The 27,943-nt window shown below is 46.9% G+C and overlaps 4 protein-coding genes and 1 long non-coding RNA gene across 6 annotated transcripts; 3 read left to right on the forward strand and 2 right to left on the reverse strand.

Annotated features, from left to right (window-relative positions):
• Positions 1-4,211: 4,211 nt before the first annotated feature.
• On the forward strand, positions 4,212-6,202 carry LOC117860246 (probable 2-oxoglutarate-dependent dioxygenase SLC1). The gene is made up of 2 exons (XM_034743505.2): positions 4,212-5,217; positions 5,698-6,202. Exons 1-2 carry the CDS (start codon positions 4,321-4,323, stop codon positions 5,950-5,952), a joined length of 1,152 nt encoding a protein of 383 aa, XP_034599396.1. The 5' UTR covers positions 4,212-4,320; the 3' UTR covers positions 5,953-6,202.
• A 3,716-nt stretch (positions 6,203-9,918) lies between these two features.
• Positions 9,919-12,155, reverse strand: LOC117860252 (protein RGF1 INDUCIBLE TRANSCRIPTION FACTOR 1). Its single transcript, XM_034743510.2, has 3 exons — positions 11,470-12,155; positions 11,082-11,318; positions 9,919-10,786 (listed from the first exon to the last, which is right to left on the reverse strand). The coding sequence occupies exons 1-3, from the start codon at positions 11,677-11,679 to the stop codon at positions 10,610-10,612; spliced, it is 624 nt and encodes a 207-aa protein (XP_034599401.1). The 5' UTR covers positions 11,680-12,155; the 3' UTR covers positions 9,919-10,609.
• A 5,520-nt stretch (positions 12,156-17,675) lies between these two features.
• Positions 17,676-18,421, forward strand: LOC117862133 (uncharacterized). Its single transcript, XR_004641898.2, has 2 exons — positions 17,676-18,024; positions 18,139-18,421. It is a non-coding gene; the product is annotated as an uncharacterized lncRNA (long non-coding RNA).
• A 1,223-nt stretch (positions 18,422-19,644) lies between these two features.
• Positions 19,645-23,342, forward strand: LOC117859539 (serine carboxypeptidase-like 51). Of its 2 annotated transcripts, XM_034742664.2 has the most exons (10): positions 19,655-19,974; positions 20,071-20,165; positions 20,258-20,656; positions 20,883-20,950; positions 21,025-21,130; positions 21,207-21,418; positions 21,514-21,634; positions 22,184-22,236; positions 22,347-22,485; positions 23,025-23,342. In XM_034742664.2, exons 1-10 carry the CDS (start codon positions 19,815-19,817, stop codon positions 23,091-23,093), a joined length of 1,422 nt encoding a protein of 473 aa, XP_034598555.1. In that variant the 5' UTR covers positions 19,655-19,814; the 3' UTR covers positions 23,094-23,342. The 2 variants fall into 2 exon arrangements, with proteins under 2 accessions (XP_034598556.1, XP_034598555.1); XM_034742665.2 differs by lacking the exons at positions 22,184-22,236; positions 22,347-22,485; positions 23,025-23,342 and adding an exon at positions 21,740-22,177 and having other exon boundaries at positions 19,645-19,974.
• A 1,935-nt stretch (positions 23,343-25,277) lies between these two features.
• Positions 25,278-27,506, reverse strand: LOC117859692 (uncharacterized). Its single transcript, XM_034742855.2, has 3 exons — positions 27,214-27,506; positions 25,735-26,065; positions 25,278-25,639 (listed from the first exon to the last, which is right to left on the reverse strand). The coding sequence occupies exons 1-3, from the start codon at positions 27,450-27,452 to the stop codon at positions 25,550-25,552; spliced, it is 660 nt and encodes a 219-aa protein (XP_034598746.1). The 5' UTR covers positions 27,453-27,506; the 3' UTR covers positions 25,278-25,549.
• Positions 27,507-27,943: the final 437 nt, after the last annotated feature.

Consider the following 27,943-nt stretch of genomic DNA (forward strand, 5'->3'; position numbering starts at 1 on the left):
TAGGTGTGGCTAATGCTGCGAAGCATGCAGCGCATCTGCAGCAAAAGACACAATGCATCACGCAAGTCTTGTGTCAATTGGCAGATAGCCAGCGCTAGAGGCTAGTGACCCTGATGAACGGACCAGCAAGCTTCTTCAATTGTCCATCCCATCCACCGATCGATATGATAGCGGCAAACACGCAGATATTTCAAGATCTAGCTGTAGGTCGTTGGCAGCTTGCATATGGATTCCAGTCCACTTGAAGATCGATCGTTTGCGGAAAATGTGTCAAAAGGTACCAACTGCACGTATAGCCAGCGGGTAATCCAGCTGAATCAGTCATTACCATTAGACTGCTAGATAGGGGGCTTGTCTACTACAAAATCAAAATTAATTTTCTAAAATTATTTTTTCAATATTAACCTGTTGATGCAACTTGGTACACTAATAAATATGTGCATATTTGACTAATGGTAGATCAAATGTTATGTTACAAGATTTTTTTTTGGTTCAAATCGAATTATATATGCTTTATTTCATTTCATTGTTGGACAAGAATATAGTACTGCAGGTCTTAGATATATAGCTATTTGTCATTACAAGTGAAAGTCGGTCGTCACCGAAAGCACACGCATATTTTTGTCATGAGGAGTATAGATCATTAGAAGCGCTTTATTAGGCCGTGTACTTGTGATTGTTCCATGAGCAGGTGTGAGGACACGTGTATGCTGATCATGATGCGTATTCTTCGATCGCAAAGGCATCGCACGGCTACCACACACGACACGGGTATAGACATATAGCTTTATTTCGTCAGAGACGACGGCGGCATCAAAGGCCTTTGTCCGCCGTACACTAGCTGGGTAGCTGGCATCTGTCTTAGGGACACTTGTCGCGTTTGCCCAAGCTCCATGAAGATCAGTCAAATATGCCGTTAGATTGCCCTAGGATGCGCCTTTTTATTTCCCCCTTTCCTTGTAAGAGAGAGACTGATCCACCATATATGTTTCATGGGAAAGAATGGCCAGCATCGAAAGGCCACTTACAGCTAACACAAGATCTTGTCAGTTTTGATTGTGGATCGAGTCTGCAGTGTTTGTCCACAGTAGCATGCACATTGGTAAAAGGAGTACTTGTTCCAAGTAAAAGCCAATGTAAAGTACCCCCATTCTATTCTTGCAAAGCGTTTAATAATCATCTCGCAAATGGACTCTAGCCTGGTTGGCTAGCTCATTGTGGAGTGGAGTGGAGTGGAGCGGAGCTAGCAACCAATCATCCCTGTTTGCAACAGATATTAAGCCATCCATCAAATATGTGCGGATGTGGATGGGCAGGAGGGGATATTTTTGACTGTTCATGGTTAATTCAAAGCATCTCTAGCTACAAACTCATAGATTAATAGCTACGTACATGGTGAAATGAATATTGGACGTCGTCGCTAAAACTAGGCAACTAGCTATATTTCGAAAAGAACAATGAATGAAGAAACTCGCTCGATCTTTTCGGCTGAGAGAATATAATCTCTACCTAGCTAAAAAGTCAGCTGCAACCAGGGACACAACTGTTGGTGCGTGCGTTTTAATGTTTAGCAAGCAATACAGGATATTCTAGAGATTTTAGGACATATTAGTAGGAGTAGCAAAAGACACATGCACCTTTAAATTAACATTAATGATAACAAGGAACTCCATAGTAGTACGTACTACGTAGCATGCAATAGGTATTGTGCAAGAAGCTAGGAAGACAACTGTTGATAAAGATGCGTGCATGCGTGGTGAACAGGCACTGGATAGATGAGGTGAGATTGACATATGCATTGCAAAGAATGAAAGATCTTTGCATTGGACGGTGTGATTTCCAGTTGAGGCATCGCCACCTCAGGGCTTTTTCGCATGCATCGTCTAGCTGCCTAACCAACCAACACCTGTCGTGCATTATATATATTGCGTTCCCAGGATGACCCGACCAAATCCAAACCGGGAATATTTATATGCTCCATGCCTCGTTCGCTCCACACCATCATATCATATCGCCATTGCTATCTCTCTCTAGCTCTCTGACCTTTCCAATGCTTGCTTAGGGTTATTCTCTTCTCCTCTTTCAGATGGATCAGCTAGCTAGCTGCTTGCTCGCCACGACACGTACAGATAGATCATCAGAGCAAGCAAGCAATTCGATCAGGAAAGAAGCAGCAAAAGCTTATTAGCTTGCCCAGATGCCCGGGGCTTTGCTTTGCTTTGGCCAATAATTGTACCCCCTAGCTCCACATGCCCGTACGTGTGCCACGTATCTCGGATCACATATGTTCGTTGTACAACACAAGAAATGCAATCCATGGCATCGTAAGCTAGCATAGTACAAAGAACAATATGATGCATCTACTACAACTTGCCTCTAATCTGCTACTGCCTTTCTTCTTCAATTCACCTATGTGTATTCATATGGGCATTCTTTTCTCCTGATCATAACACGTAGAATCTATGAGATCACTTCTTGCATTATCTTGCCTCCACGTTGGACGCAACGCAATGGAGACGTACGTGGATGAGCTTGTAGCCTGTCGATCGTACGTATTAGGGAACGAACCTTTCATCCCGAGGCTCAGTATCGGTTGCATTTTGATCCGGTACTAATGTGAGCATTAGTACCGGGTCTAAAAGATAGTCCCCGAGGAGGCCCCTATGACCCCCTTTAGTACCGGGTGAGGTTCCCACCCGGTACTAAATCTCCCGTCCGCCAACCCCCACGCTGCCTGCTCTTAATTTATTATCCCGTCCCCCTTCCTCCACTATCTCTCTCCCACGCTGCCCCCTCTATCTCTCTCCCTCCACTCCCCCTCACTCAATCTGCCTCCCCTCCCCTCCCCCCTCCGCTCGCCCCTCACCGGCGGTGAGAAGCGGCGGCGGGGCGAGGTGAGGAGTGGCGGAGGAGCAGATCCGCGGCGAAGGAACGCGTGGAGGGGTGAAGGAGGGCGGGCAAGCGGGAGCGGAGGAGGGCGGAGGGCGGGAGCGGCAGCGGGTGGAGGGCGGACGGGGGCGGCGGAGGGTAGACGGGGAGAGAGCGGAGGAGGGTGGCGGGAGGCCGGGACCGGCGGCAGGGCATGGCGGAGGCGGGCGATGGTAGGAGGTGGGCGGAGGGCGGCGGAGGGGGCCGGCGGTGGGGCGGCGGGGGGTGGGGGTGTGCGGGGCCAGGCTGGATTTTCGTTTATTCCCGGTACCGGTTGCAGAACCGGTACTGAAGGGGGTTCCCAACCAGTACTAAAACTATTTCCCTACTAGTGTCACTTGCATTATATTGGGTGCAGGCACCATGCATGGTGGCCATTCAAGATAGATGGTAGTGATCTGATAGTACGAGCACGGGCTCTTGTACAAGTATACTGGTCCCTGTGTTTTCGCCTCTGAATATTCACCGAGTATGCCATCCTTTGAACTATGCACAACAAATGCCCAATAATTAAGCATCCTGCCACTTGCTTCATTCATGGTATTCCCACGTTTTTATTTATATCTATTTTAGCTTTTAGAAACACTACCGGAAAACTGAGCATTGGTTCTAACTCTTAGTGCTGGTTGGTTTTTAACCCGGTACTAATGTAAGCATTAGTACCGGATCTAACGGCTAGTTTCCTAAAGCCTCCCGTAGCTCCCTTTAGCACCAATTGGGAACTCCAACCGGTACTAAAGATCACTCATTAGTACCGAGTGGATCCTCCACCCAGTACTAATATGACTGAGGGCTTTTAGTACTGGGTGAAAGCTACTAATGGGTGACCTTTAGTACCCACGTATATATATATTCAACCACATGCATCATGAATTTTTGTTTGACGCAGAATATAAAATTCTCATTATTGCCCGCTGTATATATGACTTGTGACAAAATAGTTTCCTACATAATTGAGTAAATTATGGCAGCATGCACCTTATATTTCTTTGTATTTGTGATATATAGTCTATATACGTTGTACCTGTGGGCTGTGGTGTACGCACGCTCATCCACGTGTCAGCGCACAGCCAGCCGTCCGACGTGGCAGGAAGGTAGCCTCTGTTTTTGTTTTGATGCTACTACTAGGTCGCATGGCGAATTGGCAATGGCTTTGCCGTTGGATTGGAGTGCGCGTGAGGCATGGATTTGACTAGTCAACTCGATCAAGGAGGAGACCTGCAGCCAAAACCGGCCGCTGTCTGGCATGTCCGGTTTCAGAGCATGCAGTCGGCCAGTCGTCGTCTTCTCCTATAAATAGGAGCTCCATCCCTCTCCGGCCATTCGCACGACACGCACCAAGCTCTTCGTTCCGAGCTAGCTAGCTTTCCAACAAGCAATCCAAGGTACACTATGAGCTTGGTTGCGGCGCCAATGGCGATCGTTGACCTGGCCAACACCCAGCTTCAGCAGCAAGCGACAGAAGAAGCTGTCGATCAGGAGGAGCTGTCGTACAGTAGCCTGATGAAAGGCGTGCGGCACCTCTCCGACAGCGGCATTACCAGGCTGCCCGACAGCTACGTCCTGCCCGCACCCGACCGCCCCCGTAGCAGCAGCGGCGGCGGCAGGGTCAGGCTCCCCGTCGTCGACCTCGCCTGCCTCCGCGACCCCTCCCGGCACGCCGGCGCGCTGGCAACGCTCGACGCGGCGTGCCGGGAGTACGGGTTCTTCCAGGTGGTGAACCACGGCGTCGACGGCGGGGTGATCTCCGGGATGCTGGACGTGGCGCGGCGCTTCTTCGAGCTGCCGCTGGCCGAGCGGGAGCGGTACATGTCGCCGGACGTGCGCGCCGCCGTGCGGTACGGCACGAGCTTCAACCAGGCCAGGGACGCCGTGCTGTGCTGGCGCGACTTCCTCAAGCTCGCCTGCAGCCACCCGCTGCGCGACGTCGTGGCGTCGTGGCCGCGGGAGCCCGCGGACCTGAGGGGCGTCGCGTCCGCGTACGCCGCGGCGAGCCATGCCCTGTTCATGGAGCTCATGGAGGCGGCGCTCCAGGCCCTGGGCATCGCTTCCGGCGGTGTGCTGGGGGAGCTGGCGGCGGGGTCGTCGCACATGATGACGGTGAACTGCTACCCGGCGTGCCCGCAGCCGGAGCTCACGCTGGGGATGCCAGCGCACTCCGACTACGGCCTCTTCACCTTCGTGCTGCAGGACCACGTGGAGGGGCTCCAGGTCATGCACGGCGGACGATGGCTCACCGTAGACCCGATCCCGGGATCCTTCGTCGTCAACGTCGGCGACCACCTAGAGGTACACTCCTGCAGATAGCTGAGCTGAGCTGACAGTAGACTAGCATCAGTAGAAAACACTGCGCATGCATGCTGTGGGTGACGACGATCGAGCACTAATCACAGTTGGTTGGTTGGTTGACAGCACGCATCAAGGAACCTAGCTAGCTATCCGATCACACTTTATTAATGATTTGGCTCAGCTAGCTCCAAAGTGATGAAATTGACCCTAGCTTACAACAGAGAAACAAAAAGCTGATAACTAGTCAAATGCAAAAAGGTTGTGCAGACCATGCATCATGTCTCAAGCTAATATTTAAGACCTAGCTAGCACCATATATGTTTAGCTAATGATTGATTACTTGAGGCCAAAATTGCAAGTCAAACCAGTGAGCTGGCTCTACTTAGTAGCTAAACGTCACTTATTAGATGCAAGGATTTCTTGCTTACACTTACAGCAACGGGGTGTGGTAATAGTAATAAAAATGAAAACGAATTGCAGATCTACAGCAACGGGGCGTACAAGAGCGTGCTGCACCGTGTGCGCGTCAACTCGACGCGGCCTCGCATCTCGGTGGCGTCGTTCCACAGCCTGCCGGCGGAGCGTGTGGTCGGGCCGGCGCCGGAGCTGGTGGACGAGGCCGCCGGCAACCCGCCGCGGTACATGGACACCGACTTCGCCACCTTCCTCGCCTACCTCGCCTCCGCCGACGGCAAGGACAAGACCTTCCTCCAGTCAAGGATGCTCGCCCTATAGCTTAATTTGGTACCGCATATATATATAATTATTAATTGCTAGCTTAATTAATTCTTGCTTATTAACTATTACTGGTATTTTTGACAAATAAAGTTAGTAGCTCAGCGTGCGTTGACTTCTTGCATTATTGGTTTTCATTCGATCGGCTAGGAATAATATGTACTGTATATGAAACGAGTACGTACGTAATTAACGTACTCAATGATGTATTGAGAGTGAACTGAATGAATGAATGAATGAATTGTAACTACATGTATATGTTCATCTGTTTCGTCCTGTACCAGTTGTGATCGAGGTATGCTCGGTTCACTTAAATTACGACCTGTTTGGTTTGCATCGTCGTACCATGCGGAACCACGATCCAAACAAGTTGAAAATCTCGTCCTATTGGCCTTTTCGATTGCGATTTTACCTTTTTCATAACTCCAAATGGCACTGCATGAGTATCTATTATACATAAAGGAATGAAGGATCTTGGAGATTATATAATTAATAAGTTATGTAAATATCTTTTTCAAGGAATGGCAGGCCAGAATCCATCCTGAACTCGTCATTGATCAGTCTGGCAATTGGCAAGTTCACACATAATACAACAAAAAGTTGCAAGCGCAATGATACGAATAATGGAACTAGAACATCGGGACTTCAATAAAGATACATGCTATAAAAAGAGAACTCATGCACAAATCAAGAGACGGGCCTTCAAGCATAGCGAAAGTTCAGATAACCCCTAAACTATGTTTTGATTCAATTTACCCCTAAACTATACTTATTTGGTTTAACTTACCCCATAATGCAATTTGTCACTCCTAAACTATACTTATTTGGTTTAACTTACCCCATAATGCAATTTGTCATTTTTATTTCTCCATACAAAAGTTGAATTTGCAGGGTGGTAGTAATGGACATCATAATCTATATTAAAAAAATATTTTATGAAATTTTCATCATTAGTTTTTATATAATTTTGTATCTCAAGGATATATTTTATTATTAAATATCTTACCCTATCAAAATAGTGATAAAAAAATTCATGATATATTTTTTAACATTTCTTATGATGTCTGCTATCATCTTGCAAAATTTGAACTTAAGACTCCACCGTACATGGAGAAACAAAAAGAACAAATTATGTTAAGAGGTAAATTGAACCAAATGGTATAGTTTAGGGGGTAAATTGGACCAAGAAATACTTTAGGAAGTTATCCAAATTTTGGTTATACTTTAGAAGAGTAATTTGGATTTTTTCCTATTTAAAACTAGCATCTAGGCCGAAGGGAATCCATCGATCATGGATAGGCACCGCCATCGAGCAACATACTTATCGAACCGGTGGCAACACCCGTACCTGTCATAGCACATACCACACCATATGAATGAGACGCCCTTGGAGAGAAGGAAGGCACAGATGAGGAAGAGCCAATAATCATGGACACACCAAACAATTGGTTTGATGTTGCCACCAGCGAGAAGTATATATACGATGACAACAATTTCTCATCTTCAAGTAAATACGATGACATAAATCACCGTCACTGTGGGGTCTTGATAAACCACAGTGAGATCGGACGTAGGAACAAGGACGACGTGGCACGGACGATTTATCATCAGAATTAATCTGCAACATAAGCTGCTCATAGTAATAGCCAGGTCATCATCACCCGGAAGGGGGAAAAAAATAGGGCGAGCTAAAATTAAAGTATATATCTTGACGAGTCAAAGCTACTCCCTCCATTCCAAATTATAGGTCGTTTTGATTTTTTAGATTCATAGACTTTGTTATGCACTTAGATATACTCTATGTCTAGATGCATAATAATATCTATACATTTAGAAAAGTCAAAACGATCTATAATTTGGGACGTACTGTAAATAAACACGTACGTACAGGACAATGGATTGCAAAGAAATATGCAAATTAATAATCAGTGGGCCAAAGAACTATACTATATTTGTCACACAAACGAACAGCACAGCAGCGCTAGCTAGGCAGCTAGTACGACTTTTGTCTTCCAGGAAAAAAAAGGATTGGAATTGATCAACGCCGTTATTTGTAAATAATAGAAGCAGAGTCAACAGCCAAGGAGAACTTGACACGCTAGTAATTGTTAGGCATGGAGTATATTGGAAGGCAGGTCAGCTGCAACAGACAATTACATCTCCAAGCAAGCTCAATAAACAACAGAGTGTTCAGCATGCAGATTATCCGTTGACGTCAACGGGATGCTCCATTGTATATGATGGATACACAGCATTTGACTATCCGTATATACAATTCCCGGGTAGTTAGTTCTTGCCGGTGCAGTTTTGTTTGCGACGATTTTATCATGCATATACAATCGGAGGGGTTTGACAAATACTCCCGTGCATAGCACAAGGTTGGATAGATGGCAGCACAATGCAAACAAAACCATGCATGACGTACGTGATGTTTGATAGCATCCCATCAAGTTCATGAACGTTCCAATGATAATAGCACTAAAAGCTGTTGGAGAGGTGCAATGTACCAACATAAGCAGAGGCTGACAATCAGAGCAAGTCAACTCTGCATCACTGCATGTACAGTCAGCACACGCATGTCAAAACAGATATTTTTTTTAATTTTCATCGACATGATATGCCATGCGTAAATCAGTAATTAGCACAAATAATAAAAATATACTAGCACAAATCACACAATTACGTGAGGACCTCTCTCTGTCGAGAGCCCATGGGCCAAGGAGAAACCGGTTGTTGGGGACCCAAGCAATTAGCAGCCCAACGAGCAAAGCGATATACATTGGAAAGAGAAGGGATCGATGGACAGTGCTTTAGGGGTAAGGATCGGTGCCCTAAAGGTCCATCTCCGGCTCTCTTTAGTTTATTCAATTCAACTAGTTTTTCAAATCATTGTGAGAGACGGGTGGCAAATGTGGACGCTTTTTGGTGAAGAAAAAAAAGATTTTGGGTTGGGCATGCGGTGGTTAGAGGGAATGGAGTAAATGGACCCAACCTAACCAAGTACCAAAGAGAAATAAAGAGGAAGAGAAGGCAACAACTATATGGCTAGCTCATGCATGTGACGGGTTTGGGTTTGGCCGGTTGCTCGTCTGATGAGCCGCCATGACACCGTCATCAGCACCTCCAACCCAACCAAGCCCAGCCCAACAGCTATATCTGTCACTCACTCACGGCTGTGATCTCTCCACTACAAGCATGCATGTTTACAGCAAGGTTGCAAACTAGTTGCACAATAGCAGCGGCAAATTATAATGCAGTGAGCAACTAACAGTGGCAGGCCGGCCGGCCTGCTGGATGATGGTGTGGTAGAATATTACCTAAGCTACCATATGGCAAGCCAAAACTGATCCTGACTGGATCATCAGAAAACAAAACAGACAAAAGATGATACTCGGATTAGTATAATCAATCATCATATATGGTGTAGCCTGCTAGCTGAATCTGCTGGGCTGGCCGTGCCAAACGAACCAATAATGCAGGCACATTATTATAATTGTACCCCCGGATGGCTGGGCGATTCCATCCAGGAAGGCACATTATATTCCCTCCAAAATGAGAGGGAGAGAGAAGAAGAGAAACAGACGAAAAGAAGAGGTCGGGTTGGGCAACAACGACAGGCAGCGAGCGTAATTAACTAAGTTGTTGCATAAACAAATTGATTAACTAGTGAGAAGCTTTGCAACAAGTATATATCTTAGCTAGGATAGGAAGCTGAAACTAACAAACAATGCACCTTCCATAGCATAGGAGTAGCAGGGCGGGCAGGCAGGCAGCAGACAAGCAAAAAGACAATCATTCGTTTTCCTTTGGTATCCCTTCCTTCCTTCCTTCCTGCACGCCTGGCCTCTGGCCAGCTGCTGCATCTACCTAATATCTCTCTTCCGCTGGCCTTTCTTTCTCAGCATTTCCAATTTCAACCTCCCCAACCAAATGCTTGCATTGCTTGAGTTGAGGAACAGAACAATGTATATGCAATGTGTAATGAGAAAGTATAATGCAGTGATCCAGCAGGCACCAAGCAAAATGTGAAAAACAAAAGAGAGCAAAGATTAACACTGCTCACTACCAATTCAGTAGTAGTACCAACCAATGTACTGTAAAAGAATTCATTCCATTTCCTGCTAATCCAAGTTTAATATGGGCTAGGAGATGATCAGGCATGTCACGTACACCTACCGTACCAAATGCTGGTATGGCAAGGCATGGCGACTTAGCTTGGTGAGAGAGAAGCAAGAGGGGGATGGGGACAGACATGTTGCTTACTGCAGTCCAGCGCGCGCGCGGCCCCGGCTCGGCACCTTCTTCCCTTTCCTCTCCCTCTCCTTCTCCCTCCGGTGGTTGGGGCGGAGCTGCCGAGCTCAGCAGCTCAGCTTGCTTTTCTATCTATCTATCTTCCTTTCTTTCTTTCCTTTTTTTTTCTAGTTGGGCGGGCAGTATCTTCCCTCTCTCTCCTTTCCTTGTTTTTCTAAGTAAGTAGTAAGTACAACCGAATGAACGAAGCCGGCAAGTCAGTCCCATTGCTGCCGGCATTGCCTGCTGCTTGATGCTTGCACTGCATTGCATTGCTAGCTACTGATTCTTCCTCTTCCGGATCGGACGCCATTGATCGATCCATTGCTAGCTGTTCGTTGCCCGGCCGATAATAATGTCGGTCAGGTCAGGACCAGAAGGGCGCGCGGTGGGGGATCCCCTTCCGGCGGCGCCCCAGCGGCCGCGCCGCGCCGTGCCCGCTCCCGCCGGCCTCCGCCGCCTCATTGTCGGTGACGCCGTCAACGTCGCCTCCGGTAGCCGCCGCCGCCGCCGCGTGGCCGTTGCTCCGCTTGGTGTCCACCAGCTGCAGCAGGAATTCATTAAGGCATCAGGGGCGGCGAATTAAACGTGACCGAACAGAACGGAACTGAAACCCAACGCATTGCCATTCATTCATTCGATTCCTCGCTCTTTCATGGCATTTGTTTTCTTTTTTTTTCTATCCATGCCCATGGATGGAGAAATGACAGGCGCAAGCGCAACGCAATCTTTTGGTGTTCTTGGCCGGCGCGGCATTGGGGAATAATGCAGGTGGGTGGGCGGGCGGGCGGAGCAATCAAGAACAACAACCGAAGAAGACAAGGCAAGAAAGCACCCACCTTGCATCCGAGGGAGCAGAAGCGGAATGGGTCGAGCAGCGCGCGTCCGCAGATCTCGCAGTTGTAGGGGGAGGCGGCGGCCTTGCCCGCGGCGGCGCCGGCGCCGCGCGGCTGGGGGCGCTCGTTGAGGAAGAGGACCCTGGCGCTGTTGATGACGTAGGTCTGGACGCCGGTGATGTCGAGGACGTCCTCCACCTCGGAGACCCGCACCACGTCGTGGTAGGACGACCGCCGTATCTGCAGCATCCGTCGTGGGGGCAGCAGGTGAAATAAAGATTGGATTTTTGAAGCCGCATTGCGCTCAAAGACTTGGAAATTGCAGGGAAGAAGAAGAGGAAGAAGAAGAGAGACAAAAAAAAAAAGCAGCAAGCAAGCAAGGAAATTAGACCTGGATGACCCGGTGGGCTGCGTGTCGGTGCGCCCTGCAGTAGTAGCAGAAGGCCGCCGGCGGCGCCCCCCTGCAGTCGAGGCAGAACATGTTGCACTCGTTGCGTGGCGACGCCGGGTGCGCGCCGCAGGCCAGGAAGAAGCGCGTCGAGAGCAGCGTCTCCAGCCACTCGGGCACCGGCGTCGACGAGGCCACGCGCCGCAGCATCATGCTATTGCAAATGCGGGCCAATCGTCGTCGGGAGGCAATGCCGGCCTGCCCTGCCGGCGAACTGGCCAAGGGAGGGAGAGAGAGAGAGAGAGAGAGAGAGATGTGGGGGAAAGAGAGAGAGAGAGACGGTGGTGGGGAATGGAATGGGGGCCGAGAGAGATTGGGGAGAGATTGGAAGGTAGCGTGGGCTTTTCCCCTGGCTTCCTTTTCGTGTTTGCTTGCGCCGCTTCGCTCGTCTCGTCTTCTGGCCTGTCACTCACTGGAGCAGAGGAGGAGTAGGTGCCGGTGCCTGTGCCTGTGAGGCTGTGACTCACTGCCTTGTGGGGCCGCCCTCCCTCCTCCCGATGCGGATTCGTACTTGCTGCTGCACTGCAGTGGATGGATGTGCAGAAATGGGGACTCCACTCCACTCGTCTTGACCTGACCGCCGACTCACTGACGACTGATTGAGCAATCGGTTCAGTAGATCCGGCACCAGTCCCTGGCGACCACACGCACACACTGGCACTAATCTCGGAGTAACTCATCACTGACACTCTGCGGCCCACCATTCAGTATGAGTGTAGGGCAGTTACTAGAGTCAGTCGGAGTGACACTGACATGCAGCAGCACCTGAAACGGAGGCTGAAATGCTGAATGGCATGCCGCAACTGACCAAACAAAAGCTGGCTCCGGCGCAGGGCAGTGCAGTGCAGTGCAGTCCAGTCCATGTCCATGTCCATGGCTTCTTTGTTTGGGCCGCAAGCTTCTTTTTCCTTGCTTAAAAGCGGGATCTTTTCAGTTTTAACCACGCCTCCGCCTTGTAGCTCCATCAACAAAGTGGCTTTATTATTTCAGTTCCAAACGCAGCACCATGTATGATATGCATCAGTTTCTGCGTGCAAAGCCCAAACGCAAAATGACGATGATAGAATTACCAGACTGAATTTGCTCACTTTTCTTTTCTAACTGCACAAGCAACTTGTGCACTTGCTTGCCACGCCACAAGGCACTGCATCCATTTTGAGGAAGAGGTGGGCAACATATTGGCTCCCAATAGCCGACCTTGAACATGACATAGACCACAATAAGATGTCGACCGACGGCAAAACACGCGGCTAGCTTGTGCTTGGGTTCAGTCAGTCAGGACGTCAATGTTTAGAAATGAAGAGGACGTTTACACATGCACAACGAATCATCAATGCCTACGCAGTTGTGGTTAGAGAACACAGGCATGGAGGAAGGGGTGGGCAGCGAATGATGGCCAAGTTTCACCAGGACCACAGCATGCAGCAACCGATGAGCTGATGACGGATGGATCACCGGCTGCGTGCCATGCTAAATACCAAGTGCACAAAGCTAGCCCATACCATCCTCGTGCATATGATCTGTCAGAACATTCGTCTTTTCAGCCGGCCAGCGGCTTAACAAAAAGCTAGCAATGCAAGCTATAGGGCAAGCAAGGAGGAAGCTTCAGGCTTTTGGTCCATGGATCGATCGGAGCCGCAATGCAATCCATGCTCTTCCAGCTCAAAAGGTAAACGACGGCCTCCAATGATTAACGCCTACCTAATGGAGTGTTGTTCAGCACGAACCATCACATAATAAATACAAAAACTCTAACAGCTACCTCCAAGCAGGCGCACTTTAATTCTTGGCATGTTTTTGCATGCACATAGATGAGTCAAGAAATTACTTTTCTCTCCGTCCCTGAATTCACCAAACAGAAAATGGTTCCAACATACTCTGGCTACTGTGGACATTGATTTCTGTAGACCAATCCAAGAGACTTCACGGTCAATTATACTTGTGAGTTTCTTTGAAAAGATATTTGGTTTTTAAAGTTTAAACGTGTTATATCCACGTGTGCACTGAAACGAGTCTCTTTTATTTTTATTTTTATGATGACTAGACAGAAAAGGAGAGGAATTAACCAAACAATTAAGCCCTTAAGCTGATTGATGCATAATGTCCTAATAAGACCTGGTACTACGTACGGTTAGTAGTCAGACTTGAGAAGACTATAAGGGAAAGATAGGAGATTGCATAAATGGCAATACATATGGCATGCACATGGGATGAGATTGCAGCGCTTGGATGATGGAGTAGACTTCATCATTAAGGATCAGGTGATGCCCCTGCAATAACAATAAACTTGGCTAACTTGCATCGTCATGCATGGTAATTCTCTGTACTTGAACTGCGCCGTACAAGGCATCCAAACTTAATAAACAAACCTGGATTAGCGGTCCCATAAATAAAACGAGATGGCACGTGCTCCCATCCACTTGTAATATCAAAATCGGAATGCCTTTTATTTCAGATGTCTCTTCAAGGGGGGAAATATAATCTAATTAAGCTCAACATATAGTGATATATATGAACCTATAGCCAATGAAATTTTCAATAAATAAAAACGAAAAGGGTGTTAATCAATATATGCATACTCCTTCAGCAGGGTAACTAGCCCTGTCATCAGTATGGGATTAAAATCCGATAAATGCAAATATACTTGTGTACAATAAAATGATTGCAACTTGGCAATTCGTTCGTATTCCGTCCAAACAAACAATTGATGATTAATTCAAATAATGCCCAACGAACTTGGCATTATACTAGCTAGTGGTACGCGTAGATACATATGCATTACTGGAAGCGTGCGTACAGAGCAAATGGCACATGCATCGCATGACTGACGCGGCGGTACTGTCAAGTACGCGACAATGTCCAGCTAGACACAGACACCAATGCAAGAGGAAACAAAAGGAGACATTCCAGAACACATGCATGTCTAGCTAGATCACAAAGTACTAACACACGATCCAGTTCATCTTTTCACAAGAAAAACCATCCATTGCCCGTGCTATAGATGCAATACAAATCAAGTACATGTATAGACCTTAAAATCAAGTTCTCTTAAGTGTAGTAGTACATATATAATTACTAGTTGTTGCTCTGACTCTTACGAGTGGAGTTGCTTGCTACTGAAAAAATAATTCAACGAGCATGTTGCTTACTAATTATCCAAAAATAGAGAACAACCTAGCTAAATCGGATACTCGAACCAGTACATCCCATCGTAATAAGAAACCTACCCAACCGAGCTACTGCGAGGTTTACTAGCTATAGCATGGATCATATCATTCTGCCCGCAGGTGTCTCAGTGATGACTAGCTACTACATGATACTCCGTATTCAGCTAGCAGCCATGTATTATTTCTTCAGAATTTTGTGATGGTTACTCACTACGCCCGAAACGTGTGCATTGCGCTAGGTCAGTAGCTAGCTAGCATGACCTGCCAACGGCAGGACGAAAATATGTAGTGCGGCAATATGATTTATATATGCATTCAACGGTACATGATTACTTGGAGATTTTTCATCCACAACTTGCACGCATCCTGATGATACCACCCTTTTAAAAAAGAGCAAGCCAAATAAAGACGAACGGTGATATACTATCTCAACGTGAATGTACTAAGTACGTGTAAGCTAAGCGCGCTACCGTCCATTAGCTGGAATCATTCGCGAAAAGAAAAAACATTAGCTGGAATCAATTTGCAGAACAAATCAATAATGGGTCATCAATCTCCTTAATTTTTGTTGGCCTACCTCGCATGAAATTTTTTAAAGATATAAATACGTACATATCATAATCAACAAATTAAACTTTTGCTCAGTATCCCTTCATCATCACTAGCTAGCTCCTAGCTAGTAGTAGTATTATATATTTTCCCAAACTTTGGCTTGCATTGCACACATGTCTCATTTCAATCTCTCCAAATGCCAGGATTAGCTGTCCAAACCCAAAGCATGCATGTATATATCCAAGAAGCATGGAAAAGAAGCCCTAGCTAGGATGACTAGCTAGGAGAGACAGCATATATGCACTGCAGGTGGTAAGGTTCGGTGCAAGCTCAGAAAAAGGCTTAGTATATATGTGAGGCACATGCATGCATGGGCCCAGCTGTTGATGAATGAGAGTATATGGATTTTCAATTCATCATGGTGTTGTTTAAAAAAAACGAGGAGGAGGGTCCATGCATATTGTCAAAAGATTTACACTACAGGAATTATTATTAATGTTCCCTCCATTTGGTTCTTGTCCTTAATTATATCCCGAGTACAAACTAAAGTGCTACTACACATACTTATATTAGGTATAAATACCTAGTATATTATTTTTACCTAGTACACACACTACTAAAGATTTACCCAGTGCATTATTTTTTTAGATATGCATATGCGTAGGTAGTTTAAAAATAATGCGAGTTATAAATGCCTTTTTTGGTAGCTCTAGATCAGGGGGAGTAGGGAGCTTATTTGTAGAACTAGACATTTGCATGCATGGGTTGGGCCCTCTGGAACCTTGGTTGGATTTCTGTTACAAACATACTGTAGTTTAAAACGAGCTAGCTAGTTGTTTCATTCAGTCTATGGCTGCTGGCTGAGCTAGGAAGAATGAAGCTCGTAGCTAGCATAGTACCCTAGCTAGCTATTTTCATTTCCTGTGCGTATCATGAGAACGAATTGAAGATGGTTACTACTTTGGTTGGTTAGGACGTCTCACTCGCTTCTCCGATCAACCAAGAGACCAGGACACTCCTTGCATCGACCTTGAATTAAGCTAATAATACAACCATCCATCGACTGAATGCAACAACTAATTACTTACTCCATCCACAGGAGTATTAATTATATATATTCTGTTCACCAGCTAGCTGCTGATCGATCGGAATTATATATACGTCAGATAGCAGCTACATCTATCATCAGATCAATCCATCGTCTCGTCTCGTCCCATCACCGACGCAATGCATTCACTCGCATGCAAATGTTAAAGTAGTGTGCTGCTGATGTGAAAAGCTAAAGTGGTAGAACCATTCTGTTCTTGAGGCAAGGCATGTCATTATTAATTATTGCTCAATTCCTGCATACATGATGAGGATCTTAATTACTTTGGAACATACTAGATTGATTGATGATTGTGTCGTCTTACAGCACCGGCCATTCCTCTCTCAGATTATTCAGAATAGACTAGAAACATATGCATGCATGGGCTAGCGCTTCATATGAATAATATTCTGAGGGGAAACAACTAAAAGACTAGCTGCTGCATAGTCGCTGTCTGTCACCGACGACGAAGATGCAGGCCCGGCCCGCAGTTTTTAGCTTCTTTTGTTTGTTGGCGGCAGCACTACTGCTGCTGATGAAAAGGAACTGGGCTTGTCTGCTAGTTGCAAGACCCACACACACGCAACTACTACAACATTTGATAAATATTGGGCTACATGCTTTCATGGCCCATGTATACATAAGGCAGCCCAGTCCAACAGCACTATTGTTTTCCTTTAAAAGGCAGGACCTCTGCCGATTCAAATCCAATCAAAGATGAGTGGTTCCTCTGAAAAGAAGAGGTGTGTTTGCTCAGCCCAACAAAAGCTAATTACATGCGTCCACGAACCCATCCCATCATTAATATCGGCTCCAACTTTTATTATTTAAAATTCAAATAATGAAAAAAAATATAAGATCTTGTTTTGCATTAAAATAGTATTTTTTTTTTTGCGAAGTTAAGGTCCAAATGAGTAAGCACCCTACTGGGGAAAACGTGTTGCTGATAATAAAGCAAACAAAACCATCTCCTTCACTACTCTGCATCTCAATTTCAATTGCGTGTCCCACTTGTGCTAGCTCCTTTGCTTTGGTAACACAAAGCTCTCTCACTTTCTTCCCCGGTCCAGACAAGATAAGATATACATACTTTCTAAATTCCGTTTCAAGTTGATTTGGAATCCACAGTAGCGATTGATCACGATGCATCATCGCATGTATACATATTCTGCTATTTTCAAAAGAAAATGGTTGTTGGAAAAGCAAGGCAAGTCATACGTAAAGGATTTTCAATATCTTCTGAAAAGGTTAAAGGATTTTTAATCCAGCTAGATGTTAGTAATAAACTATAAAAACACACCTGAAATTTCATAAAGAAATTGAGTTGCGTCGTACTCTTGACGTGCAACACGCTACTGAATTGTGTAGTTATCTTGTCGAGTTAGAAAAGTTTCCGTGCGGTGTTCCATTTCGTGACAGGGTGAGCGTGCGTGCAGGTAGAGAGGCAGGCCCCTGCTTTATGATATCCACACTGCACTGCATCTGCATCCGCATGCCCTCCCGCCGGTGCAGTAGTGCAGTGCAGTGCGGGCAAGAACAAGCTGCTAGCGCTGCTTCTCTGGTGTCTGCTGCATGTAATGTACTCCTACCTACTAGCTGCAGGAACAGTAGATGCATGGAGCAGACAGCTTCGATCATTGTTGCATTGATGGCCAAAGGGAGATGGAGATATGTCATCACATCCTGTCAACAGTATGTGCCGTCGCCCAAGCAATACATTACATTACATTATTGCGTTGCGGTGGATCCATCTGTCTGTTACTTCGGTTTTATATATTTGTCCATGCATGGCCATGGCCATTGCAGCCTTGCAGGAGCAGGAGCTTAAGCTAGCTAGCTAGCTGCAGCAGGCCAGGTTGCTCCACTCGTCGTCGTCGTCGATGCTGCATTTCAGGCACGACGTACGTACTTGTTGGCTAGGATGATGGTCCAAGGAGCCGGCTGGGCTGGGCCTGTGATTGCTGTGGTAGCTGTTACTTAATTAGCTGATGGATTGGAAGAGTCATCGATGATGACAGACCAACAGGCTGTACGGTTTTGGAATCGGATGGTCCTTACAATACATACAGGCTGCTGCTTACTTGTTGTCTGAATATGTGTACATGCATGCCTGCTTATCCGGCCCGTCGTCTGTCCTATCCTACTTGCATTGCATTGGCCCTTCTAATTTTGTTGTCAGTTGAGGCTTCATTTTCTCAAGAAAGGAAGTCACGATCGGTATGTACTGCGATGCGATGCGATGCTGCTGATATGTGGAGTCCCTCCCCAAAGATCCCGGTCGTCCGCCCTGCTTGGATGCATGGCACCACAAGGGGTAGCTAGAGGCACGCATTTCAACCCTGTCACCGTCCTTCCCACGACGAAAAAGTCTTTGCAGGCAAGCCGACCACGCCTCTCCAATCTCCATGCTTGCTCTCCCTATCCGCGCATGCAAGCGTCTCATTCCTTCGCTCTCAAGATCAGAAGACCCTGTTCCTCAAAAAAGATCACAAGACCCAGAGACGAGATATATGGCATGCAAATCCAAACTGCATGCGCGTCCAAGTCCTAGCTAGGAGAATAATCACATTCATCGTCGATTCCTTCATCTAAGATTCAGTCCCTGGCGATTTACTTTGCATCCGGACCAAGACCGTGTTAGATCACCGAAAGAAACCATACGTATTTACCACGATCGGCGGTAATTAAGAGAGAGATCCCAACGAACCTACCTGCAACAAGCGATAAGTCGTAACCGAAAGCCAACCCCTTTCCTTTCCTCGCTGGATTCTCTCTTTCTTATCTGTAGCTTCCAACGGATTCCATCCATGGCCCACGGGTATCCATCCGTGGAAACTTTTCATTTAACCCTTCCAACAAACTTTCCTACAAATAAACCCGTGCTGACATTATTTATTTTTATTTTAAAAAAAAGTACATATAAAGCTCAGCATACCAGCACAAAATGTTGAGGCATGCCACGCAGACTGAGGTGCGGATGTGGCAGCTGACATGACGAAAAATACTTGCATATAGATCGATGCCGCGGGGCTAGGGTCTATTCCCGTGGTGTTGCGCCGTTGTAGGTGTTGTTGCAACATACGGTCTCAACATCAAATCCTAGTTGATCCAGGTCCCATTTTTCGTGGCATATCTAAGCTCTTAGCCATAGAAATCATATTATTTTTTGTTTTATTTTTTTCAGAAAAAGGATTAGTTTAATGAAAAAGGGGCAAACTGGAAAAGTCCCGCTCTTTCTTTCATTTAATTCTTTGTTCCTTTGCCCGCCGCAGCAGTCGTCTTCGTGGTCTCCATCAATAATACCCGATCCAAAGGATGGATACGGGAGAATACACGCCATAGCAGCCCGGGAATCCTTGTAGCACAATACTCCTCCTACGCCTCTACTACGTACTGTATATAGCTAGGCAGGCTTCCCCGTAAAGCCGCTTCGACTCCAATTCAATTCAACCGGCTTCTTCCGTGTTGATAGGACCGAGCAGATGAGCCCTCTAGCGTCCTTGTCGCCGGTAGCAATGGCGCCGAGGCCGTTCGTCGCGCTGCTCCTGCTCTTGTGCGCCGCGGCTGCCTTCGTCCTCGCCGCCGACGCCGCCGGCACGGCCGACGGCTCCGAGGAGTGGGGCTACGTCCAAGTCCGACCCAGTAAGCTCTCGATTCCCATCTACTACCTCTGATGCTCCATCACAACTTTAAGTCGTCGTTCTGATTCTTCGTCTTGTTCAATTCCTGCCGCCGCAGAGGCGCACATGTTCTGGTGGCTGTACCACAGCCCGCAGCGCGTGGACAACGGCAGGACGCCATGGCCGACCGTGCTCTGGCTGCAGGGAGGTCCGGTGAGTTCATAGCAACCGCGCAATTCGGTTGGATCGATCAATGATGATGGAAAACTAGATAGATTGCTGAATTTGACTGCAATCCTGGCCAGGGCGCGTCGGGCGTCGGGTACGGCAACTTCATGGAGATCGGGCCGCTGGACTCGGAGCTCAAGCCCCGGGCAACCACCTGGCTCGCCAAGGCCGACCTCCTCTTCGTGGACAACCCCGTGGGCACGGGCTTCAGCTACGTGGAGGGCGGCGACAAGAGCCTGATGGCGCGCACGGACGCCGAGGCGGCGCGCGACCTCGTCGCGCTGCTCTGCGCGCTCTACCGCGACAACCCGCGCCTCCGGGCCAGCCCGCTCTACATCGTCGCCGAGTCCTACGGCGGCAAGTTCGCCGTCACCACGGCGCTGGCGGCGCTCAGGGCCGTCGAGCAGGGCCGCCTCCGCGCCAACCTCGCCGGGGTCGCCCTCGGAGATAGCTGGATCTCGCCACTCGACTTCGTGGTCAGTTAGTCACTTCTTTGTTCTTCTTCTTGTCCTACTCTGCTACTAGTCAACCAAATCAAATCCATAGCTAGCTAGCCAGTTTGTCAAAGATGATTGAGACTGTAGACTGATTACTGAATCCTGAAAAAAAATGTTTTTTTCCCTCAAGCTGCGGTCAATGCATGCATGCATGATCAGTGACAGCTTTTGGGTAGTAGCAAAATTAATAGCCGACGCATTGCAGATGTCGTGGGGGCCATTGCTGTACCAGGTGTCCAGGGTCGACGAGAAGGGCCTGCAGCAGTGCAACAGGTATTCTTCTTCTTCTTGCATTGGTTTTCTCCGGATCGAGTTGAAGGATGATCCATGTGTAACTGAATGGTCAGTGTGGCGGCGAAGATCAAGGATCAGGTGGAGAAGCAGCAGTTCGCGGACGCCGAGGAGTCGTGGTCGGAGCTGGAGAGTGTCGTCCTCGAGAACTCCAACTCCGTCGTAAGCAAGCAAGCAGTGCCTTTCTTGTTGGTTCCTCTCTCTGGTTGCTAAGTGAGCAGCTTTAATTTGCACGCAGGACTTCTACAACTTCCTCAAGGACGATGCGCCGTCGGACGCCACGACCACGACGGCGCAGCGGAAGAGATCGACCCTGTCCTCGTTCAGGAGCAAGAAAGGCTACTCGGGGTACCTCGAGTCCATGGCGGCGGCATCGCAGGAGGGCGGCTTCGAAGGTCTCATGAACACGGTCATCAAGAAGAAGCTCGGCATCGTCCCCAAGGACGTCTCGTACGTAATCATTTGCTTGCATTGCCTTGTTCAGATGAGATCATGTATACTGACCAGCATTCCTTCTGTTCCTTTGTGTGCTCTGCCTGCTGCAGGTGGGGAGAAGAGTCAGGGGATGTCTTTGACGCCCTCGCGGGTGACTTCATGAAGCCCAGGATCCAAGAGGTGGATCAGCTGCTCAAGCTCGGCGTCAATGTTACCATCTACAGCGGCCAGGTACGAAATTGATCAGACTGACTTTACTCCCTTGTGTTTGTCGATCCTGAAACTCACAGCCAAAGACCCAAACTTACACATCTGATTCTGATCTATTCGAGACAGATGGAGGTGTTGCTGGCACAGTAGTGGTCACATTTGCCGGCCGTGCTCTGGCCTGTGTGTCAGCAGCAAGCAAGCGAGCATGTGCATGCTCTCAAATCTTGCCTTTTTGTTTGGCCGGTGTCATTCACACCATGTACTGCTTGCTACATGAGCAGCCAAATCGTGTGGCACGTGCAGTGTGATCCCAATGCAAGGATCCATGGGAATATAACTCCATGATGAACGTACAGTAGATGCACGGTATCCGGAAAGTTTGTCCGTGAGTCCCGTCACGGGCAAACCAAGCCTGCCTGAGTAGGCTCATTGTACAAGAGACACAGGGGTCTGTCAGAACGAAGCCAGCTAGCTCGAACAAAACCAAATGCCAGCCATTTCATTAGATCTGCAAACTAACAACTTGCTCTTCATTGTCTAATGATCCAGTCTGTCTCTTGCATTGTGCAGCTCGACCTCATCTGCGCGACCAAAGGCACCATGGACTGGGTTCAGAAGCTCAAGTCAGTAAATTTGTTTGGTTCTGCACTGCATTATTCTGTCTCTCATCATATACTACACATGTTCCATCATATGCTACACATGTCCTGACCTTGTTGCTGCTTGCTGCCAGGTGGGACGGCCTCAAGAGCTTCATGGACTCACCCAGGAAGCCCATCTACTGCAACAAGGAAGGCCAATCCGGCACCCAAGCCTTCGTCAGGTCCTACAAGAACCTCAACTTCTACTGGATACTCGGAGCTGGACACATGGTAAGTCTAATTCATATTTACCCTATAATCTTCGAGAACAGAAGCAACCATTACATTGCACACTGCTGTGATCGATCCATCACGCGTGCTGAGCTGAGATGGTGACGCATCCACCATTCGCTCATAGGATACTGAGGCACGGCCAGGCCCATCATCCTTTTCCTGCGTGAGCTGGAAAGGGTATGCATTCATACAGTTGGTGAGGGAGGTTTTTCATGGCCACGTGCACAGGAAATGCATTCGTTTCGTTTCCATGATGATGACGATGATACAAGAGAGACAAGACCTAGGCCGCACGCCAGGCAGGAACACATGCACCAACAGTGATAGACGATGTAGGCACCTCAGCTGCTAGGACAGGCCTGCTTCAATGGTTATGGGGGCGTGCACGTCCCAAATAAAAAAACTTAATGCATGGGGGACGACGTGCATGTTCCATGAACAAGATAAACAAAATGTTTATGGGATACTCAGATGCTAATGATAAGACGTCATCGTACTAATGCTCAGCCTTTTGTTTTGGTGGCAACAAAAACCAGGTACCCATTGACAACCCTTGCCCTGCGCTGAAGATGCTGGCTGACATTACACGATCTCCTGCCAAGTAACAAGTAGGAGCACAGGACGTCGAGGACTTCAGGCTACAGATTACAGTCAACTACAGGCTGACATCAAGATTCTTTTTTTTTTCCTATAGTTTTGTAATACTACATTCAGTCTTCTTTCATAGATACAGAAAAGGAATTGATTGTTGGCAATTTACTACGAGACATGCAAGAAATACAAAGGAAAAGGATATGATAGATACAACAATATGAAATTATAGCACCGCTGCCTGGCAGCTGAATTTTCGGTGACTGACAGCGAACAATCAAAAACCAATATTTATTGCGTCACAGTCCGAGTGACAGTGCCTTCTCCTGACTCATAACTCCTGAGCTGACCCAACCTCTCGACCTCACCTGCTTCTTGCTTCTGCACCTACTAGAATAGAGTTTCTGTACGATCGAGCATACAGCTTCGGGTGTTCGGTTTCACCGGTTGAAGTACTTATCATATCGAAATATCGAAATGTTTAGATACTAATTAGGAAAAATAAACATGAACTAATTATAAAACCAATTGCACAGATGGAGGCTAATTCACAAGACGAATCTATTAAGCCTAATTAGTTCATGATTTGACAATGTGACGTTACAATAAATATATACTAATCATGAATTAATTAAGCTTAATAGATTCATCTCGTGAATTAGCCTCCATCTATGCAATTGGTTTTGTAATTAATCTATATTTAATACTTCTAATTAGTGTCTAAACATTTGATGTGACAGGACTAAACTTACCAAACACCCCCTTCCTCTTCCACCACTCAACTGCACGCTCAGGACACACATAACATTGCAGCTGAACAACTCCAACACTTCACAAAATTCACCATTCAATACGTTGGTTTCATTGCAGAAAATAAGCTCAGGCTCTGCCCGCGCTACATACACCGATTGTTACGGCAAAATGGATTACAGCACTATTTATTTCCCTTTTTAGAAGGCAGTTTTTTGCATTTACACTGGGAAACTTGGTTTACAAGAGCATATACTCCATCCAGTACTAATAAAAGCTATCCATGCATAATCTTTTTCTTCATGGACCATTAACTATGTCCTACTAGTTACAGAAAAATTCAGTACAAGTTATCCAGGTGCATTATAATCCCTGTTCTCTTCTTACTTCAATCTGTCCCACTTCCAAGTCCTTTGTTCTCACTTCAACTTCAATTTGTCCATCTCCTTGTCCTGTTCAGACCAAACATCTGCCGCCCAAAGGCAAAAGGTACTATCAGGTTGTACCGGAAAACCTGCAACCTTACATCCAAATAGAACCACAAATTATTCCATTTTGGCATTTCCATCAACCAAAAAAATATACTAATGGGAACTTCATGCCAAGCAGCACCTTATCATTTATACGGCCAATCAGTCACCATTATTCCAGGTAGAAACATGGTCTGCAGAGTAAGGAGTGATATGCCCAGGCCTGCCTGAATGCTGACCTCCATCCCAGGGTCATGCAACCGTTTCCTTGTAAAGGGAGCCCCCTGGTTGAGTGCCCTTCTTCCATTGAATGCCATATTCTTTGGTCCATGATATATTTACGATGTCTGTTTCAGACCTGTAAAATAGCAAGGAAGTTGTAGATTATTAGTGGCAAACTATATCCTTTCATGAAAATAAAAATACACAAGCATCAGATATATCAATTATCTCAAACCCAAAAATTACACCAGTCAATCAAATTGCACATTACTACAACCCTAACTGACACTTACTTTCTCAGCATCGTTTCAAGTCAAACAAAAACTTAATCTTGCAGCATAAATCATGTCCAAGTTATATCGTCAATTGCTACCGCAGATATAACAACACAGGCGGCAATCAAATATAAATGCGCGATTTTCTCCTTTTTTTTTGTTGTCGCCTCGCCGCTGGTTCATATTTGGATACGATGATGTTTTGCAATCGATTCTTGTAGTATACATAATACAATAACGGAATCGAATTGGAGTCGCTGGATGTTCCGGCTGACGACGTTTTCTCTGAAGCTCGACGACAATGGAGACCTGACGACTGGCCGCAGCTGCCGGGTTCGCTACTACACAGCTCCTGAAAAGGAGGTTAATGCCTTGTTTTTGTTGCGTCCCCAGACGTTCTGGCTGTAAACCGTAACAAACCATGGCATCACAGAGCAATTTGAGCCGCAATGGTAATCACAACAGTTCCAACAGCCCCAACTCACACAACATATAGAGTTTTGCTACTGCAAAATGGGCTACAGCACCCAAAACACATGGTTTTAAAAAGTATACATACTAATTAAAATCCTAGTACGTGTAAATACCTATACTTCCTCTCTTCATGGAGTAACAACAAAGTATCTGTATGTGCTACTAGATATTCCTAGTAACAGGTCATTTTGATACAACAAAAATCCAGGAGCATACTGCTCTGCTCCCCAATGCTACGTCCTTATTTCAATCTGTCCACCTCCTTGTCCTTGTTTCTTCTTATTCCGACTTCAGTTTTTCCACCTCCTTGTCCCAGTTCAGACCAAACATCTGCCGCCCAAAAGGTACTATCAGGTTGTACCGGAAAACCTGCAATTTTACATGAAACAGACCTCCTCATCATTCCATTTCAGGGGTTATTTCCACTAATGAAAAGGGATATGTGAGCTGGTGCCGAGCAGCACCTTATCATTTATCTGGCGAATTTGTTCCTGGAGAATCCTGCAGTCATCATTCCAGCTAAAACCATCATCTTCAGACTGGTTTGCCCAAGCCTTCTTTAATGCTGACCTCCAGCTTGCAATCATGCCACGGATTTCCTTATTCAGTTCAACCCATTCAGGTGCACAACCATTTCTCGAAAGTATCCGGTAAAGGGTGTCTTCAGCAGGATCGGCATGAGGATTGGAATCGATGTTCAGGGGTTTTCCCTTCCCTGGTAGATTTTCAAAGTGCCCTTCTTCCATTGAATGCCATATTCTTTGTTCAACGACATTTACAATGTCAGTTTCAGACCTGAGAAATGGCAAACAAGGTGTAGATTATTAGGGGCAAATTGAATCCCTGGACAAGTAATGTGCGAGTGTTAGAACTTGGATGTCTGAATGAGATACAGATACCGTCTTTAACATTTATCCACACCAGCTAAGCTCAGGACATTATTGCTTAAGCTAAACTTGATTTACAGCATGAGACCACGGATGCATAAAAGGAGCTTGGACTGTAAGGAGAAACAATTGTATCTGCAGATTATCAGGGGCATACTAAATACTTGGACAAATAATGCGCAAGTGTCAGAACTTGGATGTCTCAATGAGACACCAGCTTAACATTTATCCAGTCTTAAATTCAGAAATTATTGTCAGGAGAATCTACTGCTGACATCAAGGCTGCCACATAACTAAAATTTGATCAAGAGAACTCTAATTGCTTAACCTGAAGGACAACAAGGTTTCAAATTAACATAATGTCCAAAGCAGGTACCGGTAATTTGATCATCATTGTCATGGAGAAAGCTTTAAACAACAACACTAGGTTAAGCAAAGGTACAGAAGACACATACAATGATTAAAACGGGTTCTAGTACCAGCTGCCAAAAGGTTGGATGGTTGGTTGGTCTTACATGCAAGAACAGGTTGATAGGATTCCTCTCGAATTGCATGTTATGTTGCTGCACAACACAAGATGTTGGTGCAAGCTAAAGTTTGACAAAAGAAAATGCCAATTTAGTCAAGAAGAAACAACATATCACACTACAACGTCTATGAGGCAATTGATTGTACCACTAATATCGTGTTTTGAGAACAAGGAAAAATATCTGCTGCTATAGTAGTGGTTCACAGCCTCTACAAACGTCTATCAAGTACAAACAATTTCAAGACTAACCTCTGTGAAGGTTAGCCTGCAAATTGTGCATGGTGGATTTTTTTTTCTCTGCAAATTTCAAGACTAACTACATGGTGGATTTTGTTTTCTGTAACATATATATCGTGAATCAAATTGCACAGAACTAGCAGTTCCTTTGGCCACTTATTATTGCAGCATAAATCATGCCGAATCCTCCCCCCCCCCCCCCCCCCCCCCCCCCCCCCCCCCCCCCCCCGCGAGTTTAACGGCGAGTCTCGTACGGTATGGAGGAGGGATCAGGGATGGAGATGCCTGACCTTACTGCGTTGCCTCGGCCGCGGAGCTCGGGAGGGAGCTTGCGCTCGTTTACGGCGTCCATGACGGCGGCCAGGCGGTGGTGGGCGGACCCGGACGGCGCCTTCTTCTTCTTGCTGTCCGGGGGCGGCGACGAGGCGGAGGGAGCGGCCGGGTCGGCGCTCCAGGAGTCCGACCAGAAGGCGCGGCGGCTGCGGGCGGGCGCGAGGAGGCGGCGCGCTGCGGCGGCCAGCACCGCCATTGGAGACCCTGGCGGCGATCGATGGACGGCGACCGACGGGCCCGCCTGTGGCTGCGCAGCTTACACGACGCCGCCATCCGGAGGCGGAGGGCTTATTTGTGAACGTTCTCAGGAATATAGTGGTATTTTTGCAAAATATTGGATCATGACTATTAATTGCGAAATTAGGGGGTTTTGTGAAAAAATCGGGTCGCGATTATTAATCGCGATCCAAATTAAGGGGGTTTATGCAAAAATTTGGATCGCGATTAATAGTCACGGTCCAAAGGGGGGGTTTCGGTAAATTTGCCAGGCCGCGGGCTGGAGTGGAGTGGGCCGATGAGGAAGCGGATAATGGGCCTATGGTGCGTTTTGTGTGTTGGTTGGTCTCGAACTTGGGCTGCTGGGCCATAAACCAAATCTTTGGTTGGGGAGTTGGCATCGTGCCCGCCGCCACCGCCGCCGTCGTATCCTCCTCTCCTCCGCATAGGCGACCGGAGCCACCTCCCCAC

Source organism: Setaria viridis, chromosome 6, assembly GCF_005286985.2.
Source record: "Setaria viridis chromosome 6, Setaria_viridis_v4.0, whole genome shotgun sequence".
Classification (NCBI taxonomy): Eukaryota; Viridiplantae; Streptophyta; class Magnoliopsida; order Poales; family Poaceae; genus Setaria; species Setaria viridis.